The sequence below is a fragment of the Leishmania major genome, chromosome 12 (genome assembly GCF_000002725.2).
Source record: "Leishmania major strain Friedlin complete genome, chromosome 12".
Lineage (NCBI taxonomy): Eukaryota > Euglenozoa > Kinetoplastea > Trypanosomatida > Trypanosomatidae > Leishmania > Leishmania major.
This window is the reverse complement of record NC_007253.2, coordinates 20422-40644: the sequence shown is the minus strand read 5'-3', so window position 1 is coordinate 40644 and position 20223 is coordinate 20422. Positions and strand designations below refer to the sequence as shown.

Here is a 20223-nt window from a genome sequence, read left to right as displayed (position 1 = left end):
ACGTGGATATGCACCGGCGTGCCACCGGCGGGGGCGCTCACGTTGTTTGCTCTTGCTCGCGGATGTGCGCAGGCGAGTACGTGCGAAGGGAGAGCGAGGCGCATACTCCGCTAGATGGCGTGTGTGAGAAAGGAAAGGGGAAGCTGTGATGGTGGTGGCAGTGCCTCCGTCACTTCCATGGCAAAACACTCAGATGGCAGCACTACATCACACGTAAACCGGCACGTGTGCGCATGCGCCCTGCATTGCCATGCGCGCACGTGCTCGCGCGGCAGCAAAGAAACGAAAGCGGCGAAGGATCACAGGGGTGGGGGAGGGAGGGGAAGAGAGCGAGAATGCAGTCCAGGGCAGTGTAGTGGGGCACGAGTTCCGCGAGGTCCTGTCACCACCACAACGACTGCACCATTTTTTTTTGAAGAATAGAAGCGCTCATTTGCCTTCACGGCAGAGGAGGGCGTGGGTACACCTCAGTGAGCGGCATCTCGGGGTCCAGGACCCCCACTCGGTGTGGGGGTGAGAGACAGGCCGCCCCTCCCCTTATCCCTGCCAATGCCAAAACGCCCCTGGCAGTGGAAAGGTCCGGCACCCGCGGCGTGAGGACGCCAGTGCCGTTTAGCGCTGCGGATATCGGCGGTCAGGCCCTGGATGGCGTGGCGTCGGAGCGACCTGCGCCGAGGCACAGGCTCGTGCCATCCATGTGATGGGCAGAGTATCAGCGTGACTCGAGCGCATCTCACACCAGGCCCCTACAATGCCTGTTGGTGTGAGGTGCCTGCACCGCCCTGAGGGGATGCACCGCGAGGCGGGTGTGGGCAGAGTTTGAGGCAGAGGCCGTACTCTCAGCTGATGGAGTCGGCGCATTGCTGTAACGCGCACGTCTGCGGCTGCTTCGCACGACACGACGGGGACCTGCTGCTCGACCCGGAGGAGGAGGAGTGGGGGGCTGTCGCGTGACATGGAGCTCACGCTGAGTGGAGCGGAGGGCGATGTAGGCACGCTGGTCACGAGGAGATGCGGACAGATGCCTCTCTCTCCTTCTCACTGCCCCTCTCACGCCTCCGCCTTCCTCTGCCTCACACGCACATGAGTGACGCGTAGAACACTTGACAGCCGAAAAGAGGGGCGCATGTAGACAGAGAGAGGAGGGCGGACGGTGAGAGATAGCCCAGAGTACCCTGAACCTCGGCATCGATGTATCGGTCGCACTTACACCTGGCGGGCCTCCAAGTTCACTGGCAGCAAACCGGGGAGAATGAAGCGAAACAGGCGACACAAACACGCGCCCCGCAGCGGAGAGACCCGCCGAAGGGAAGACGAGGATGCAACGGCAGAAGCCGCCAACGTCACAGCCACAACGCTCCACCTCGTACGCACCGCCCGTCCCCCATCGCAGGTGCACGCCAGCTGCTTCAGCTGCTGCCACCCACAGTTTGCGTACACCGGCAGCACTGCCCTGCTGCCCCTACATATTCGCTACCTCAGGGCTCAAGAAAGGGTGACGCAGCGCCTCCGCCGATGTCATGCGCTTCGCCGGGTCGTACCGTAGCAACGAGCGCAGGAAGTCCACGCCGCTCTCACCAATATGCTGATAGAGAAAGTCAGACACATTCAACGGATGCCTCGCGGCGGTCGCATCACGAGGCGGCGCCGATGCTCTTGCGGCATGCGAATCCGTTGTCCCATTCACCGGCGCCTGGGCACATGAGCACGTCCCAGCAGATGGCCGCACGTTGAGGTCTGTCTGCACATCAGCCGTTTTAGCGTCGCCATTCGACTTGATGTCCCCGCTGTCCCGCCGAAAGCTCCCGTCAGTGTCGATGGGCTGGGCAAGGCAGCGGAAGAGCGCTGCGTCGCGCACCTGCGGCAGGTGGGCCAACATCTCGTCAGGGTAGTAGTGGGGGTGGGCGATGCACCGCCACTCCTCAACGGAAGGTGTGCCGAGATGGCGGAACATGCGATTCAACCGGTGCATCACGCAGTAGTCGTCCCGAACGACGACGTCGCCGGAGAAGGAGCGCAGCGTGCCAACACCGAGGAAAAATTCGCCTGTGAGCATCTCAAAGAGGATGGCGCCCACAGCCCACATGTCCACGGATGTGCCATAACGCTGCAGCAGCATCATTTCAGGAGCGCAGTACACCGGAGTTGTGGGCCCCGGGGTGAGCTCCTCTCGTTGCTCCTCTGCACTGCGCAAGCGCAGCGTTCCAATGTGCCGTGCTGAGCCAAAGTCGCACAGCTTAACATCTGGCATGAGCGGTGGTGACATAGGCGCGGTGAGCTTGTCCGCTTCGCCGTCGTCCACGTTCGCTGGACTCTCCTCGTCCACGGCGTCTGCTTGCCGCTCCTGTGCGCAGGAGTTGCCTGTTTTCATCTCGCTGCTGTCTCGATGTTGTTGAGGCGCGTGCTTCCCCGCCCCAGCTCGCGCGCATGGGCAGGGCCGGCACGTCTCGCAGTGCAGCCGATGAATAGCGGATGCAAGCTCGTCCCCGGTGAGCTCATGGTGCAGCGCGACGGAGTATCTGCGGAAAAATTGGCACGGCTCCAGTGTTCCCTGTGGCTGCATCGGCCGAGTCACGCCCCTCTCCTCTTGTCGTGGGTCGGGGCAGTGGGGAGCGTGCACCCAGCAACCTGCAGCCTCACCCGCGGGACCGAAAGATCCCATCGGCGGGCAAACACACCGAAGTGGGTGCCCCAATCCGAGCGGTTCCACGAGAATATTTTCGGGTTTCACATCCCGATGGGCGATTCCGCGGGCGTGCAAGCAGTGAAGCGCCTCAATGAGACCACGCAGCATTCGGCGCACATAAATCAACGGTATATGGCACGGCGGCGCCGCCGCTGATTTGAGCTCATCGGCCCCGGCAGTTGCACACCACGTCGGTGCAGATGATTTCGCTTGGTTGCAGTAGAAGGCGTTCAGAAAAGTGCGCAAGTCAAGCGGCACGTACTCGAGCACCAGCGCTGCCCGCACGCGATCGCGTGGCACCACGTGGAGTAGCTTGACAATGTGCGGCGAGCACTTCTGAGCATGACGCTGCGCGCTCACCTCACGCAGCACGTGTGGGTGGTTTATCGTGTCCTGCAACTTCTTTGTAGCGATAATTCGGTCGGCTAGCGTTGCCGCTTCACCATCGATGACACGGTAGAGAGAGCCATAATTTCCGCTGCCGATCTGCTCAATGACGGTGAAGCGCGAACCGAGGTGGTCGCCCATGGCGTGACTTCGGTATTTACACTACACGCGGTTTCTTACAGCTAATACGATGCCAGGGTACCTACGCAGTAGCTTGCGTGGAGGTCCCTTCGTGCTTCTTTGAGAAGCCCTGCCGTAGGACACGGCTACTGCAATGGAGAGGGGAGGCGAGGCTGCCACTGAAAAAAATGTGAGAGGCAGATGAAAATCGCTGCGAGTTCGCCGGATAAAGCATGTGCCAGGCAAACTTGCTAGCGACTTCTACCCGACGCGCAGCGTGAAAGGGACGACACAAGTGAGCAAGCACACGCAGACGTTCTTATCACTCGGCCAACTCTGCTTGTGTGTGTGTGTACGTGTATAAATCGCCGAGCCCAGTCTCGCGAGCCCTCCAGGACGGCGAAAAGGAAGAGGGCCGGGGCGGAACACCAATACGTCTCCTCGCGCGCCGCTAGCGTCGAAGAGAGCCCGCCACACGCACTCTTACACACACACACACACACACACACACACACACACACTCACTCACACGCCGGCGTGGATTAGCACAGCGTACGGGACGACAAGAGAACACAGAAAAATGAACAAAGACCCCACCTTTTCCTTTTCGGATGGAGGCCGGAGACAAGCGGTGCGCCGCCCTGCCTCGTGTTGCACCGTGCGCACCGCACACACGTGACGGCGCCGCCGATACACCGCGACGACACAAACGATAGTAACAAGCAAACACGAACGAAAAGCGAGGCGACGCACTGAAACACCGAACTCACGCGCTAGGAAGGTTTTGATGCACACGACAGTTGTGCGACTACAGCCAGAACCGAAAACGGGAGCTGCACCCGCTGCAGGTAGGAGAACGCGAAGAGGAAGAAAGGGAGAGCAGATTACACACGGAAAACAAGACTGCGCCGGTGAGAGGCAGCGGGTGCACTCACACCTGCGCCTTAGACCAGCACGAGTGGATGCACAAGGCCCTACACCACTCGCCTTGCAGGAGAACGCTTACAGTGTGGAAGCACACAGAGAGGGAGGGAGGGAGGGAGGGAGAGGTCGCGGAGAGAGTTGGCGACAACAACAGGAAAACAACCACCGGAACCTCCAGCTGAACGTTTCAGCGCACTTTTTGAGGAACGACGAAAGAGCGGCTACGCACCGCGGCAGCGGCTTCTCATCCGATATGGCGAACCGAGAAAGAGAAGAAAGTAAAGAAGATGCGGTACGAAGTCTACGCCACCTTCTCTTCTTGGGCGAGGGCGAGCTGCGACCAGCTGCTAGGTTTCAAGTGGCTCACTGATCTGCCGTTAGTGATGGCGCTCTTGTGCAAGGCGTGAGCACACCTGACTGAGGGGCCGGCGAGAGGAGTGCGCGCACTCGCCTGTAGACGCGCTGTCGGGGCGTGTCTGTGGGGTGGGGGACAACGTTGCTCCCTCTGTCGGCCACTGCTTGTGTGCGAATGGCGGGGGCGGGCCACCGACAGCAGAAGCAAAGGCAGCGAAGCGGAGCACCGTCAACGATAGGTATGCGTGTCGCAGGTGGTTGAGGGAGAGGGGGGGGGCAGGGTTGTGAAGGCACGGGCTTCAGAGAGATCTCGGACAGGTGCCGTCACGTCGCATCGATGCCGAGGCGACCTTTGCAAAACGCCGAGAGAACAACAAAACCGCGCAACATGCGAAGAAAACGTGAAAGGGCGAAGAGGGTGGAGGAGACGGATACACAACAGTGAAAGCGGAGCGTGAGAACGTCGCGTGCGATGGCGCAAGCACCCACAAGCGCAAGCACACTCACACGCATGCACGAGTTCGCGTCACCTCGGCGAACAGGGCCACACGAGTGCCACCGCAGAGCACACGCGCCACGGTTCATTGCACGTGTGCAGCGACCCAAAGGTGCCTAGAGGAAGCACACACGATGACGACGAGTTTGCAAGAGGCCGGAGGCCCAGGGAACCGCCGTGAAAGACCGCTGTGCGCGTACACACACACACACACACACTTCCGTCATGTCCCTGCTGCATGCTCTTCGCTCTCTCCTTCTCGGCGCGCAAACACCGCAGGAACTTCCAGCGTGCACTTCGGGTGCCTCCGCTGCCACTGAAGAATCGCCACATCAACCACAGAGGACAGCGGAGCGGCAAGGCAGCCGCCAGCACGAGAGGCGACCAGACGCCCGAAAACGCTAATGACCCAAGGACACTGGGGAGAAGCAGCGGTGCCTCAGCGCGGAGAACGTGCTTGCCTGCACACGAAGGAAGAGACAAGAGACGCCCACGCACGTGAGAGTTCTCTTTACGTGACAATGTTGTCCTCCGCTGCAACGTGCTTGTGTGCATCCCCACGCAGGACCATCGTGAGACAAGGGGAAGTGGGAATGAACGGGGGGGGGCAACGCGCAAGCCCGTTGGAGACGCGATAGCCTCCCGTGTACGAGTGCGCCACCACACACGGAGAAAGGGCACCGTTAAGGCAAGGTGATAGCCAATGCTGCCTTATCACGATATGAGAGCAGAGGGCTTCGTAATCAGCGTCTGTCCTTCGCCCGCTGCCTCAAACTCTGCCCACACCCGCCTCGCGGTGCATCCCCTCAGGGCGGTGCAGGCACCTCACACCAACAGGCATTGTAGGGGCCTGGTGTGAGATGCGCTCGAGTCACGCTGATACTCTGCCCATCACATGGATGGCACGAGCCTGTGCCTCGGCGCAGGTCGCTCCGACGCCACGCCATCCAGGGCCTGACCGCCGATATCCGCAGCGCTAAACGGCACTGGCGTCCTCACGCCGCGGGTGCCGGACCTTTCCACTGCCAGGGGCGTTTTGGCATTGGCAGGGATAAGGGGAGGGGCGGCCTGTCTCTCACCCCCACACCGAGTGGGGGTCCTGGACCCCGAGATGCCGCTCACTGAGGTGTACCCACGCCCTCCTCTGCCGTGAAGGTAGAGAAAGAGCAACGACGGCAAAGAAAGTGTGCTGTGATGAAGCGTCACTGCAGCGCTCGCCTCTCTCGCTCAGGAGCGTACACAGAAAGAACGAGAAGAGGAAGAGAGTAGGCTGCAGGATGCCCACGTTCGTGAGCGCTCGTCAGCTGTTCAGCGGGGAGGTGAAAATCCGATCCCGCCAACACCTTGAGCGCATCCGCCCTCGAAGCAGACTTTGGCGCGCTAGCAGTGGCCCCTTCCGACTCCGCCACCATGTCGGATTCCTTCGAGCGGAGAGAGGTGATGTATTGCAAGTTTGTCGTTCTTGATCTCGCTTGCAGCACACACATAGAGAAGCGCGCTCACGGACACAAGCCGGGCACCAAGAGCGCGAGCATCAACCCACGTTTCTCCATTTTCTCGTGGGCATAGCGCGCCGGACTGCACGCATCGGTTGACACGGCTGGGGAGAACGAGGCACACACACAGAACGGAGAAAGTGGAGAAGCACAAGAAAACAAAAAACGGCAACATGCGAGCAGCACCGCCGCACACACACATACACACACGACGCCGGCGCACCGCACCCGTATACATGCACCCACACTTCCATGAAGGCAGCTCGGAGAGTCGTCCTGTTCGCCGAGGCACCGGTGCGGGGAAAGACATGTCAACGCCTCAACACGCCGTTCAATCAAACACACACACACACACACACACACACACACGTGCACGTGCACGTGCACGTGCAGAAACACAGCAAAACAGAAGGCAATGAGGTCTCTAAAACATGCTGACACAACTAAGAAGCAGACCGGGTGAGCTCGGCGGAAGTGTACACGCAGACGCGCGCGCGCTTCGAGGCAGGCACCTGGCTCGCCCCCGCACCGCAGCGCGAGCAATACAAAGGAGAAAAAGTTCACCGCGACGCAGGAAGTAGAGGGGGGGGAGACCGGCAAACAGCGGTTGGCGGCTCATCACGCAGCGATGATGCCGCAACGCTTAGTCGTCGTCACTGCTGGTGGAGTCGTCGAAGTTGGTATACTGGCGCATCTGCGTGGCTGCACGCTGCGGTTGGCTTTGTCGAGCACCTCGCAGACCCAGCGCCTCCGCTCTCTCCGCTGAAGATGAGGACGAAGAGGTCGTGCCTCTCCCATGCCGAGGAACTGAATCAGGCAGCTGAGCTGCTTGCCGCTGCGTGCCCACCCCTCTGCCATCGTCGGAGGTGCTCACAAACATTCGGCGCGGCGTCGCGCGCAGATCATCGGCCGCGTCTTGCCGGCGATGCATCACCGTCGCGGCAAGCCCGGCAGCGGAAGTGGTGACGCCCGTTTCTCGCGGCCCTGGTGTGTCACTCGACGACTCCGCGTCCTGAAAGCGCACGACGGCATCATCTGTGTCGTCTTCGCTTGCGGCAGACGCTGCGTGTCGCCCTGCGTGGGGCCTGGCGGGCGGCGGCTCCAACGCCTCGTCGTCTTCTGCGCTGTTCCCCCGACACTTTTTGGCGTCGTCGTCCTCTTCGCCGTCTTCGTCCCAGTCATTCCAGTTTGGGTTGCCAGGGGAGCGCGCGAGATAAGTAGTGGCGGCTGTCTGGCTTGCGCATGTGGGCTGCAGGTGTGCCACTCCGGCCACCGCTTCCTCAGCTGTGACCGCTCTCTCGACCTCCTCTGTGTCAGAATCGTGCCGCGACATGGCCTGCACGCGATCGTCGCTGTCTTCCAGTGCCCCGGCCCCTTGCGACACGCTCTCCGACTCGCTCTCGCTGACACCTGTCGGATACTGTGACTGTGGCGGAGGCGCGCTCCCCAATGCTGCTCGGCGTGCCGCTGGCGTTCCCTCCTCTGACGACCCAGAGGAGCACTGCCTCCAGGCGGTGGACATCTTTGCCGCAAGTTGCTGCCCCGACGACGGTGGTGGGCGACTGCCTCGTTGGCTGCTCTGCTTCGCCGATGCCTCGCTCGTTAGCATGATAGCGGTGGTCAGGTCAGATGAGACGTCGTCGGTGCGCTCCTGGGAAGGCGCCCCACGCCGCGTGGGTGCCTCACGCTCCTGCACCCTCCTCCTATCGTCTTCGCTCGAGTCGCTGTCAGATAACGAGGACGACGACGTGATGGTAGTGAATTCGCGAATCGCCGTGCAGTGACTGACATTGCCGACCGCCGAAGCCTGTGTGGAATCGTGTGCCGGCGCGGACAGCTGCTCCACCGTTTCGGTCCTTGTCGTGGCAAACAGTGGCACCGACGCTGAGCCGTTGGTCCCGTCGGAGGTGCGTGGCAGCCTCGCCACCGCTTCCGGCCTCGCCGTGAAGGCCTCCACAGTGTTGTCGCCGTCCGCTGACGCGGTGCTGGCATCTCCCGCCTCGACAAGGGAGTGCAAGCGCTCCTCTTGCCCATTCGACGGCCGCACAGAAGACACGCCGCTGAGATGCAGTGCTGGCCGCTCTTCGCTTCCCTCTTTGCTGCTGCTGCTCCTGCTGCCAGAAGACGCGCGCTGCCGATCCTGTAGCTCCTGCAGAGAAGCCCCAGAAGTGTTCGCCAGCGGCGGTGCTGCAGCCGCGGCTGCCCGCTGCGCCGGCGGCTGAGAATGCTCACCGGCCGCCAATGCGTGCGACGATGTGCGCACGCCGGAGCCGGAAGGGTGGTGTGCCGACGGGGACGACGAGATCGCATCCGCCGCAGGAGCCATCTCGGTGCTTGCCGTACGAGCCTGTGACGTGCCCAGTTCGCTCAGCGAGAAATCCCTCATTGAGCCGCCCGTTGCCATGGCTTGCAGCACCCGTATTGCTTCCTGGAGAAGCCTCACGTCTTGCTGCGTGCGCTGCTGCATCGCAGTGAGGCACATCAGCTCCTTCTGCACCGTGCCCAAGCGCTGACGGTCGCCTGCCTGCGTGTCTGCATGCACTGCGAGTTTTTCTGTCTGTCCGCTTAAGGACTGAAGACTCGCCTCGAGGGACTGAACGTGGTGTTGCAGCTTCGCGGACGCTTGCTGCATGGCGGCCAACTTCTGCGACATGTCCGCCACACGCTGCTGCGACAGATCTGCCGCCTCTTCCACCGCCGCTACTTGCTCCGTCACCCGCGACACGCCCTCGTTCACGGCGGCGAAGAGGCGTTTCTGGGCCTCACCGACATGGTGCCGCACTGCGTCCTTCAAGTAGTCCTGCACGCGGGCGCCCATTTCGTGCAGGCGCTCCTCACACTGCGCCAGCTTTTTCCCAAGGCCGTGTGCCTGAGCTTCCGCCCGCTCCATCCTCTCCGCCGAATTCCGCACGAGGTCCTTTACTGGGGCCATCCGCTCATCCATCTCGGATGCCACCGACCGTAACTCGTCCACTACCTGCTGCTGCTGCCGCTGTGCCTCAAGAGCCTGCGTGTGTTGGCTATCAATACAACCCCGTAGGGTGGACATTTCGGCGGAAGTAGAAGTGAGGCGGCGGTCGACATCGTCGATGCGCCGCTCTAGACGGTGCACCTCTGCACGCGCATCACTGCTGACTTGCTGGGCTCGGGATGCAACGGTGTGAGTCACCTCCGCGCGCTCTGTCAGCTCACGCTGCACCGTCATCTGATCCTTCACGTGTTGCTCCTGCTGCTGACGCCACAGCCCCAGGCGATTTTCCTGCCCGGAAATCTGCTGTTCCAGCTGCGCAAGAAGGTGGGTGTGGCGCTGGAGTACCGCCTCGCTGGTTTCGAAACGGGTGCGCATCTGATGGCCCTCTGACTCGCAGGCTTCCAGACCGTCCTGCACTCGCTGCACTGCGTCAGCGCTTCGCTGCGTCGACCTCTCGCAGCTCTCAATACGATCGGCAAACGACGCCACCTGCTGTGCGGCGCGGTCCGCCAGCTGCTCCACTCGCGTGCACAGTGCCCCCGCAGCCTCCACACGGCTCTCCAGGCGACCTGCCTGCCGCTTGCAGGCTTCCACCTCTGCTCTTAGACCCTCTGCAGTGGCGATGGCATGCAACTGCGCTTCGACTGCAACAAGGCGACTGTCGCGATCTGTGAGCGCGTGCTCCACCTTCAGTGTCCGCTCGGCAGCACCAGCCACCTGCACGAGCGCTCGCTCTGTTGCATCCTTCGCGGCCGCTATCATGGCCTCCATGTGGCGCGCAGTCTCGTACGCGGAGTCTGCCTTGCGCTCGGCGCGGTCGATCGACGAAATCGCAACGGCCTCCTTCGACTCCAGAGCACGGAGTCGTTCCGTCGTCGTCGTCATGACCGTCCGGCACTCCGCCTGGCACGTTTGCACACAGCCCGCCACCCTCTCTTCCATTGCTTGCGCGGCCGCTTTGGTTTGTCGCAACTCCGCGCGGAGTTGCTCGATGGGCTCCGTGGCGGTTTTCACAAGCGCGGATGCTGACGTCTCCCATACCTCCTGTACCACCCTGCGTATGTCGTCCCTCACTCTCAGGCCCTCGTCACGCATCAGCTCCCTTGCTTGCTGCAACGCACGCTGATCGTCGCGCCGCATCTCCACTAGCCGCAGCAGCTCAGCGTCCAGGCGCTGAGAAAGGGTGGCCCGCTCTTGCTCGAGCTGGCGGCTGCAATCCGCGCGGGCGGCGCTGCTTTGCGCGAGGGCCATGTCCACCCGCTCCTCTAGCTGCCGAGCCGTTTCCTGCACCTCTTCCCGTAGCTGAAACTGGTTGGTGTCGCGAATCTTATCGGCGCGCATGGCTTCCTCTAATTGGCGGCGCATCACAAGACGGCCCTCGTTGCTCTCCTTCCACTGCACCGTCATCTTCTCCTCTACGGCGGACACATCCGATTGAAGGGCCGCGCCACGCCGATGGACTTCGACCAAAACATCTTCCTTCCACTGCCGCCCCATCGCGATTAGCGTCTCGTGTCGGCGATCTCGCTCAGAAGCCAGCTCAGCGCGCAACTCGATCAGCTCACGCATGGCCCGACCAAGTTGTTGCTGCAGCTCTTCCACGTTTTCCACGGGCAACAGAGCGCTGCTGTTTGGGTCTCTGTACCATTGGCCACTAGCGTACTCACCACTTCCAGTGTTGATGGTCTTGTAAGCGAAGGAGTTTGCCCCTCCCGGTACACCGCTGCCGTAGCAGCGCCGTTGTGTGAGGGCATCCTCGGCTGCCTGAAGCATGACCAGCGCAGATCTAGAGAAGGAGGACATTGCCCTGCTACTTGGTTCTCGTGTGTGTGTGTGTGTGTGTGTGTGTGTGTGTGTGTGTGTGTGTGTGTGTGTATGTGTTCAGGCACGAATGGGAGGTCCCGCTGCGAGGGCAGCAGGTCTATCGGTGGAGGCACAGCGTGCGCCTATCTGCGTTCTCTAAGGCTAGCGCGACACAAGAGGCTTTAATAGCACCTTGCATGCGTACGCGTACGTGTGTATGTGCGCAGCTGTTCGTACAGGAAGCACAGAGGCTAGCGATCAAGTGTGTGTGCTCAACATGATGGCGTGTGCGTTGGAGAGGCAAGAGTCGGGGCTGTCATGGACGCTGTGCAAACACAGGCAGAGATTAAGAAGTCGAGCAACACGTGTCAGACGGTTGCGAAAGAAAGAGGCATGCGCCTTTCTCTGCTGTACAGGTCAGGGGTTGGAGGAAGTCGATGCAGTGGACGCTTCGCTCAGCCACGGGTGCGAGGCTCGAGCCACGCGCACCGTCTGCCGCAGTGCTCCCTTCAGGCAGCGTTTTTTTTTTCAGTGCTACACGGACGTGCGAAAAAGCAGTTGGCAACGTAGAGAAGACAGGGGTGTCGGCCACCGCGCAGCATCCACGCAAAGCCGTTGAATGGCGTGCTCGGTGACCGGGATGAAGGCAAGAGCGAGGCACGCAGAGATGTCTGCTGTCATGCGTGTGTTCAGACCGCCCGCACTTAGAGTGAGACGCGACCGAGGGACGCAGCGGCAGCGGAGAGTACTGCGACAACCCGCACGTGACGATGACACGGGCTTCCGAGGAAGAATCTCTCGCAGAGGCACGCACAGTGATCGAGCGGATGGGCACGCACTGTTGCCGTTGAGCAGAGAGCGAGGGTGTGTGGGAAGAGAAGGGGGCAAGGCGGCATCCAACGCGCCACCCTTGGTCGAGGAGGCAGCACCACTAAAAGCGGCCGGAGAGACAGCGCGCCAAACCTCGCCAGCCCCACCAACACACGAACGCAACGAAGACACGACTCAGCAAACAAACACACAGAATATGCAGCAGAAGTGCGCATGCGAAGAGTGGGCTGGCCGACGAGCTCTCTTCGTCTCCAACGCCGCCCTACCTTGCCCATCTCTAGCAGGAGCGCCGGGACCACACATGTGTCACCGGCCACCCTGCTCATGCAGTTTATTCTAGCGAGCTACGGGGAATCACTCATCACACGGGCCGAGTTGATTACCTCGTCCAACGTCGAACTCTCTGCGGCGTCGAGATGCATCTTGCGCAGCTCTTGAGCCACCGTGTACAGGCTGCGGCACAGCACATCCACCCGTTTCTTCTTGTCCTGCACACGCCTTTCATGTTCTTCAACGTCAACTTGACGTTGAAGCAGCTCCTGCGTGCGCAGGCGCAAGTCATCCTGCACCTCCTTGATGGTACTCGTCGTATTCTCCAGCGCCTCTGCGTTTCGGATGCTCAAACGCCGCTGCCGCTCTGCCTCCGCCGCCAACGACGACGTCATGCTTTCAAACACCTGCGTCCACTCCTGCTGCACCACTGCATACAGCGCCACTGAGTAGAAGCTCTGTAAATTCGCCTGCTGCAGCACCCAGCACTGCTCCAGGCGAAGCAACACATGATAGCAGGTGCCGTCCACGGCAGGCATCGCACGAGCTGGGGACTCCGCCAACGGGGCAGCTACATCAGCGGCAGTGTTTGCCGCCACCACTGCTGCTCGTGTTGCGTAGAGTTCGTCGACAGTGCGCTGATGCTGCTCCTGCAATTCGGCTAGAGCTCGCTGCTGCCTCTGAATTGCGCCACGCAGCGTGCCCAGCTCCGCACTCTCCTCACTCATTCTCGTCGTCATGTCTGCTGCAGTCTCTCGCATGCGACCCAACTGCTCCAGTGCCGTGTCCCGTTCCTGCCGAGCGCTCTCCAGCTCCGTGTGCAGCCGTTGAGTTGCCTCGCGTTGCCTCTCGTCTCTAGCATTTGCAGCTGCAGAGTTGGCCAGCGCCCACTTCTGCATTTCGTCTTTCAGAAGTGCAAGGGCGCGAGCCTGTTCTTCGAGCATCAGCTGCTGCCCCTGCTGAGCTTCCTCGAGGAAAGCGGATGCCCAGCGCTGCGCAGCCATCGCAGCGGCATTGGCTCGCGTTCGCCTTTCCTCTGCTGCGGCATCCTCTTTGCCGCCCGTATTAGCCTTCAAATTGTACAGCTCCTGCGTGGCGTCGCGTAGTTGCTGCTGCAGCTGCCACGCTGCTGCTTTTCGTGTCTCGAGGCGCTCTTCGAGTGCGCTGCACTTTTGCTGCAGCGCCACCTTTTCCTCACGCCAGGACTTTTCTTGGCTTTGTCGGCATTCCTCTTTTCGTCTCTGGCTCGCCTCCAGTCGTCGCATATTGGAGAGCCACTCCTCCTTGTCATGCTCGTGCTGCTTACGGAGTGCGTCCATGGCAGAGTCGCGCTGCTGCGTCGCAACCCGCACCGCTTCTTCGGCCTCACATCGGGATTGTTGTCGAGCTTTCTCAACCTCTTGCATCAGTCGCTCGCGCTCTGCGAGGCGGGCAGCCGACTCGGCAGTAGCCACCGCAGCCGCCGTCGCCTTCGCCCACTCCTCCTCCTTGGCGCGCATGTCACGCACGAGGGTCTCCATGCTGTCTTGCGCTTTCGGCCCCAGCGCCGCGTGCGCAGCAGCCGCGTCAGTACTCGTCTGTCGCTCTTCCTCGCCCAAGTGTTGGGTAGAGACCGGCTCGGTCTGGAGCGCATGAAACTGCCCCTTCGCCGCCGCCGCCGCAAGCGCTGCACCCCCCGCAACGGCTTCCTCGAGTGATGCCTTCACTTCTCGTGCGCACTGTGACGAAAGGGCGTCACGCTTTTCGTCACTCCGACGCCCCATCCGCTCTTTCGACCCGCTCTCCTGCAACTTTGCCAACTGGGCTCGCTGATTCTCCAGTGCGCGCTGCAGCGCGTCACGTTCCGCCCTCGCCTCGGCTAGCTCTACAGCCGCGCGCTGCTGACGCTCCTCCATCACCTGCTCGTACCTCCGTCGACGCTCCAGGGCACCAACCTGCTGCTGCGCTACCCACTCCATATACTTGTTCTGGACATCCGTGACGGCGTCTGCGCAGAAATCTTCCAGACGTTGCCGCTCCTCCTCGAAGAGAGATGTAAACTGGGCTGTCAGCTGTGCCGTCATCACCTTCTCTTGCTCCTGCAACGCAGCACGCTGATCCGCGATCTTCGCCGCGTCGGCCGAAACCTTCTTGAGTGCATCCTTCAGCGTTGCCTCGCGCATGTCAAGTTGCCGCTTCTTTTTCGTCATTAGCTCTTCCATGACCGCAACTGATTCGGCCGACGTGCTGGCATTGACGTGCATCTCAGCGTCTGCTTTCAAAGACGTCGCCGCGCGAGAGTGCACTGGCGTTACGGCGCTGGCTGTCGTAGCAGCTGCAGCGGCGGCAGCCGCCGCCACCTCGGCCTCAATCTCCATCCTCGCAATGGTCGCTTTGAGGCTCTCCTTCTCGTGTGTCAGAAGTTTGTTCTCCTCCTGCTGCTCGCGCAATTCGTTGCGCAGCTTCTCCGCCTGCTTGGCCTGCTCGTTCAGCATCTCCTCAAGTAGGTGGCACCGATGCACGGCCATATCCGCCTCTTCGAGCGTGCGCTTGATGGCTTTGGTGCATATAGCGCACACAGGCACCGGCTGGGAGCCCGGCTGACCCGGTAGCACCAGATGTTCTGTGAGACAGCTGGGACAGCACACGCGTCCGCATCCATGACAGTTGCCTGCAGCTTGAAAGAGGCGAAATGACTTGCCGCACTGAACGCAGCTGCGCGCGGTGGAGGGTATGGGCCACTGGCTTTGCGGCACCACCTGAAACGTGGAAGTGCTCCTGAACATCTTCCAAGGCGATGCGATAATGACACGTTGCTCTCTCCTTTCTCGGAGGGAGAGGCTTATGTAAGTGGCAGTAATAAAAGCAGTAGTGGTACAGCGCCGTGCCCTGGAGCACGAGGCACAGCAAAAGCGGAGTGATAGCAAACTTGAAAAATCGAGGCGGGGAAAATAAGGAGAAACTGCGGTCGGACGACCTGGAAACAATGCGGTTCGATGCGTCGTGCCGGAAAGCTCTTTCCGCAAAAGTTGCTCAGAAGAAGAACTGCACAAACAACGCGCACTTCAAGGACTGGCACTGCCTCCTGGCCATCTATGTTCTGGTACGTGACAATCGTGCGCACGCAATGGTAGCGGGTACAAGAGATTGCTGCACGGAGGTAAAGTGGGAGAAAGGGCGGATGCCCGAAAGTGGACGGTGACAGAAAAAGATTTTTTTTTTTGCGGGGGGGGTCGAGGGGGAGACCAGTGTGCTGAGGAGGTCGCAGAAAGCGGGTAAGAAGGAGGGTGGTAGGAAGCAGAGCACTGTTGCAGGGTAGCCTTGAAGAGCTCAGACCCAGACAAAACGCGACCCATAGCACCCTCCCCGTCATTGATCGCACATGATGGAAAGTGTGCCCTATCGCTGCAAGGAAACACCGCTGCAGTGAAGGAGTGCCGCTGATTCGCGGGTCTGCACGCTTGCTGGATGCCCGCCAGAGTCGACATGGGCCAGTTCTCGCTTCGCATGTTTGTTGTGGTATTCAAGCAACTAGAAATGGCGATCGACTCGTAAAACGAACACAGCGAAAAAGGATGCCGCAGTGCCGATTGAAAAAGTGAAACAAGACGGTCGACCATGCTGTGGGGTCATCAATTCGCCTGTCTGCCGGCATGCGTGTCTACCTGCTGCACTATCCGAGCGGCGCCGCAACATGACCTGTTGAAGACCGAAGGAGTGAAAAGAGAGGGCAAATAAGAAACACACGAAGAGCGCAAAGACCGGCGCCACGCTGAGAAAGGGGGAGGGTGGTCACGAGAGCACACGGGGTGTGTATGTGTGTGTGTGTGTGTGTATGTGTCGATGTGCCTCTCACCTCCACTTCCGTTGATGACAGCCAACAAGCACATCGCCTACACGCACACCGCGACGAAAGAGAACCAAAGCGCCACCGCAGCGAGGCAGACGAGAGGGAAGGACGCGACACAGCACGACGCCCCTCCGCGTGCATCGACGGGAAGGCGCAGACGCCACCAAGGCGCGGAGGAGCACACGAGCCGACGAGCAACCAAAAACAAAACAAAACAAAACAACACAAAAAAAAACGTGAAAAGGCGGCGATGCAACAAACTCGTGGAAAGCGGGGACAGTGAACAGACGAGGAAAAACGCACGCACGCCAAGAGGCCCAAAAAGAGAGAGCAGAAGCGCCCGTTGTGCGCGTCCGTGCGCCCCCTCCCCTCCCCTCTCCCCGTTCTCCGCCGCAGCCCGGCCAGAGAGGGAGAGAGGGCAGCGAAACAGAGGACGAAACACAGAGACAGAGATTACATGCTACCCGAGAAGAACGCGAACACATCACGATGTTGCCACACGTTGAGGCCATCCCAGCAGAGCGGCCAGAGTACCGCATATCGAGAGCACACTTCACTCGCGACAACAGCGACAGAAGAAACAAGAGACCACTACACATCTGCAACACGAGTAGGAAGTGGCAGAGCGGCGGCGAGGCACACACGCTGAGATAACGAGCGACGCGGCCTTGCAGGCAACACAAACCCTACTGTGGCTCGACGCACGCACGAAGAGGGAGGCGCACACGCTACGATGTGAACGCTTCAAAGGTGTACTGCACAGGTGTCTTGCACTTTGGAGCGGGGCATCGTCCACGGATCGACTTGGCGCAGTCCTTGCAGAGCACTTGGTGTTTGCATGGATAGCAAATTTCCGTGCAGATTCTGTTGTGGCACAGCATGCATTTTGAACGTTCATTGATGGATATCCGCACCCCCGTGATCAAATCGAGTATCTCCCTCTCTACCTCCTGCAAGTCCTCCAACGAAAGCGCCTTCAGTTGGTCGATCCGGCGCAGCTTCACATGCGTCACCATGATCTCCTCGGTAATGCGTTTTCGTTTCTCCTCCAACGCCCACTCTCGCAGCGCCGCAGCCTCCGCGTCCTCCCCGTTACGATGACGGCGTGGCTCCGGGGTGAGGGCCTGCTGCTTGTGCTCCTCCAGCATCCCTAGACGAAATTGCAGCTGCGGGAGGCTCGGGAAGGACAGCTCTCTCGTCTCGTTTGTCATGTCCACCCAGTTCTGGTACTCCGCCTGCCTGAACGGGGAGTTGGAGATGGAGTTCAGCTGCACAACGTTGCCGTTCTGTGTCGAGCGAAAACACGGTGGCAGCTCGATCACAATGTGCCACTCTGTGGTCACGGCGTCCGCGGAGAAGCCGGAGTAAACCGGTCCGCGCTGGGCCCCCTTTACAAGCGCGATGTAGTAGTTATCAGGACTCTCGCGTCGGTTCTCCTCGGTGCTGCGCATCTCCAGCAGTACACGAACATAGCAGCCGTGCACGACATCGCTGAAGTTGCGCCACTCTAAAAAGTTCACCAGGGTGGACCGAAAAAGCTGCAGCCTCTGCAGCATTTCCAGCGGCGGCGCGGTCGCGCCCTTAGCGCGATCTCTGCTCATTTACGCTCTCCCTACGAATGCTCTGCTGCCCTGAGTTCAATTCGCAACGCACACGCACACACACACACACACACACACACACACTATTCGTGTGCCAAGAGAACCGGAGCACGGACTTGCGGGATGTTTTGGGCGTGCTGAACGCGAGTGATGAAGAAAGGAGGGGAGGGAGCGAAAGGCAGAAGCGCAGAGTGGCAGGGCTACGCCGGGCCCACGTAAGTCGTCTGTGACGCCTCGCGCGCGCACACACACACACACACGTGACCCGTCGCGGGTGCGACGCATCGGCGTACAGCCCGTTTCCAGGCAGGAGCAAAAAGGTGACGACGTCACCGTAAGCCTATCAGTCCATATAGCTTCAGAAGCGGGCACAGCCATGGGCGCAACCCAGTTGAACAAGCACAACGAGTGGGCACACAACAGCGTTGACTGTGCTGGTCGCTCGTGGTTTCACCGCCTCGGAAAAAGGAGCGTATTCCATTCACGGGTGCGTGCATGGATGCGCATGAGACGGAAGCTAGATTTGGAGGAGGGGAGGGTGGAGGGAAGCGTCCGCCGCCTTAAAAGAACCAAGGCTAAGAGGACCGCAAGCGTGCGCGCGTGCGTACGTGACTAATAACTGCGCTGGAAAAAGGGGAGCAGCCAAACACAAAACGCTGCGAGACGGCCACGCCGCGTAGCTCGACGTGCACACGCGCAGGTATCGCACTAAAGGCACCAAAAGATGTAAATCGCGTGGTAGCATGCAGAGAGACAATACAATAGCGCTGGAGCGAACGGGTAGGACAAGTGCAGCCTCCACGTGGCACTGGGCCATAAAACATGTCCCCCATGTCATCTTCTTTCTTCTTTCGCTGTCGCAATGTGTGCTGCCTCTTGTCGCTGCGAGCATAACAGCATCGTGCAAAGCAGTTGCCACGCTAGCCGTTCGTGTCGCGGTACGTGGCAGTGCTCGAGGATCCCTCGGATGTGGTATCAGCACATTCGCTGGAATCGGAAGCGCCGGGCACACACGCGCTCAAAGCCTCCTCAGGGAGATCGCACAAGCAACAAGTGGAGACGTATACCTCAGCAACGGCGCAGTAACCCGGCCGCTCCGCATTGACGCCTCGTTTCGAGTGACATCGACTCTGGGCATCGAACGGCAACGTTGCGGATATTGGGCTTAGAGCACCGTCATCCGGGATATGAAACCGGGCGCAGACCACCGTCCCTAGACCACAAACGTGTGTGAAACAGGGCACATAACTCCGTTGCCGGCACGCTTGGCGTGGTGGCGCTGTCCTTCAGCGCATGCAACACCGCCACCAGAGCGGCCCAGCGACACGCCTCAGGAAAGACTTCGAGCAACTTCTTCGTCACGCTTGCATCATAGCTGCGCGAAGCCGCAAATGTTGGAGGAACCGCAGAAGAGTCCTCCTCGTCCTGCAGCAGCATCATGTACCTGTCCACGAGGCGCAAGTGGGTAGACACCGCGACAGAGGTGATATTCTCTTTTCAGGTGCGCGAAATGTGGCGCAGCTCGCGCAGGGTTCACGCCGTGAACACCGTCTTGTCGGCATGCATGCGCAAGCGTCTGCGGAAAGCGAGCTGAAATACGTGAGAGGTGCGTCTTGGTGACCTACAGCTCTGCTCCGATGATTTCCCTCACATCCGCTGTGCTTCAGTCTCGCAGACCCACATCCGACAGATTCGGTGATCGGATACCCGGTCGCGCGGCGGCAACCATGCGGGTACGATAAACATGGCGGATGGCCATCTTCTGGACACCGTTGAGGCCATTCCGTACTTTGCAGAGCATCTTGTGCCGCTCAGGTGCGTCGGCGGAAACGGAAGTGTCAAGGCAGCCCATCGAAAAGATGGGCAACTGGCAAGCCCTTGTCTCTGCTACGGCACCACGGCCCGAACACCACCAGATCAGCAGAGCCTGCAAGGCCTTCGAGGTCGACCTTTTCGATGTTCAACCACTTGCGCGCATGCGGCTTATACACGCCCATAGCATCTTTTCTGGCAGCCCCTTCTGAACCCTCGGCGATGGCTCGCCGCAGATGCCGCTAAAGCACGGCTCCGATCTGCTCCTGCCAGCCCTCGTCGAGGAAAACCGTGAGGGCACCAGAGTGCGAATTAGCGGCACGCTTTTTCGCATCCCATTACGGCGCGGGTGCCCGCGGCACTTTAAAGAACGATCGACCGTTCCGGTGAAGCACGTCAAACTGAAACGTACACCGGCACGCGGTGCTGAGCTGCGTGCGCCTGCGTTTACCAAGAGTGCCAAACTGGAAGGGGGACAGATATCGGAAGATTCAGCATGCGCATCGCACTATCGACAACGCACTGGTCAGCGCGGATAGATCGCAGTACGTACGGCGTACTTATCCGGCCGCAGTGGCCCCAGGTAGCGGGGGAGGAGGGAGGACAGGCGGGCCATAAGCAGAAAGAAAAAACAAAAGACGAA

General features: G+C 60.5%; 4 protein-coding genes across 4 annotated transcripts; all 4 read right to left on the bottom strand.

The window, feature by feature from the left end:
- Nucleotides 1-1462: 1462 nt before the first annotated feature.
- LMJF_12_0130 (putative protein kinase) lies at nt 1463-3214 on the bottom strand (the record flags this gene model as incomplete). The annotated part of the gene is made up of 1 exon (XM_001681566.1): nt 1463-3214. The coding sequence occupies one exon, from the start codon at nt 3212-3214 to the stop codon at nt 1463-1465; it is 1752 nt and encodes a 583-aa protein (XP_001681618.1).
- Nucleotides 3215-7106: 3892 nt separating this feature from the next.
- LMJF_12_0120 (conserved hypothetical protein) lies at nt 7107-11003 on the bottom strand (the record flags this gene model as incomplete). Its single annotated transcript, XM_001681565.1, has 1 exon — nt 7107-11003. One exon carries the CDS (start codon nt 11001-11003, stop codon nt 7107-7109), a length of 3897 nt encoding a protein of 1298 aa, XP_001681617.1.
- Nucleotides 11004-12412: 1409 nt separating this feature from the next.
- On the bottom strand, nt 12413-14845 carry LMJF_12_0110 (hypothetical protein; the record flags this gene model as incomplete). The annotated part of the gene is made up of 1 exon (XM_001681564.1): nt 12413-14845. The coding sequence occupies one exon, from the start codon at nt 14843-14845 to the stop codon at nt 12413-12415; it is 2433 nt and encodes an 810-aa protein (XP_001681616.1).
- Nucleotides 14846-16895: 2050 nt separating this feature from the next.
- On the bottom strand, nt 16896-17723 carry LMJF_12_0100 (conserved hypothetical protein; the record flags this gene model as incomplete). Its single annotated transcript, XM_001681563.1, has 1 exon — nt 16896-17723. The coding sequence occupies one exon, from the start codon at nt 17721-17723 to the stop codon at nt 16896-16898; it is 828 nt and encodes a 275-aa protein (XP_001681615.1).
- Nucleotides 17724-20223: the final 2500 nt, after the last annotated feature.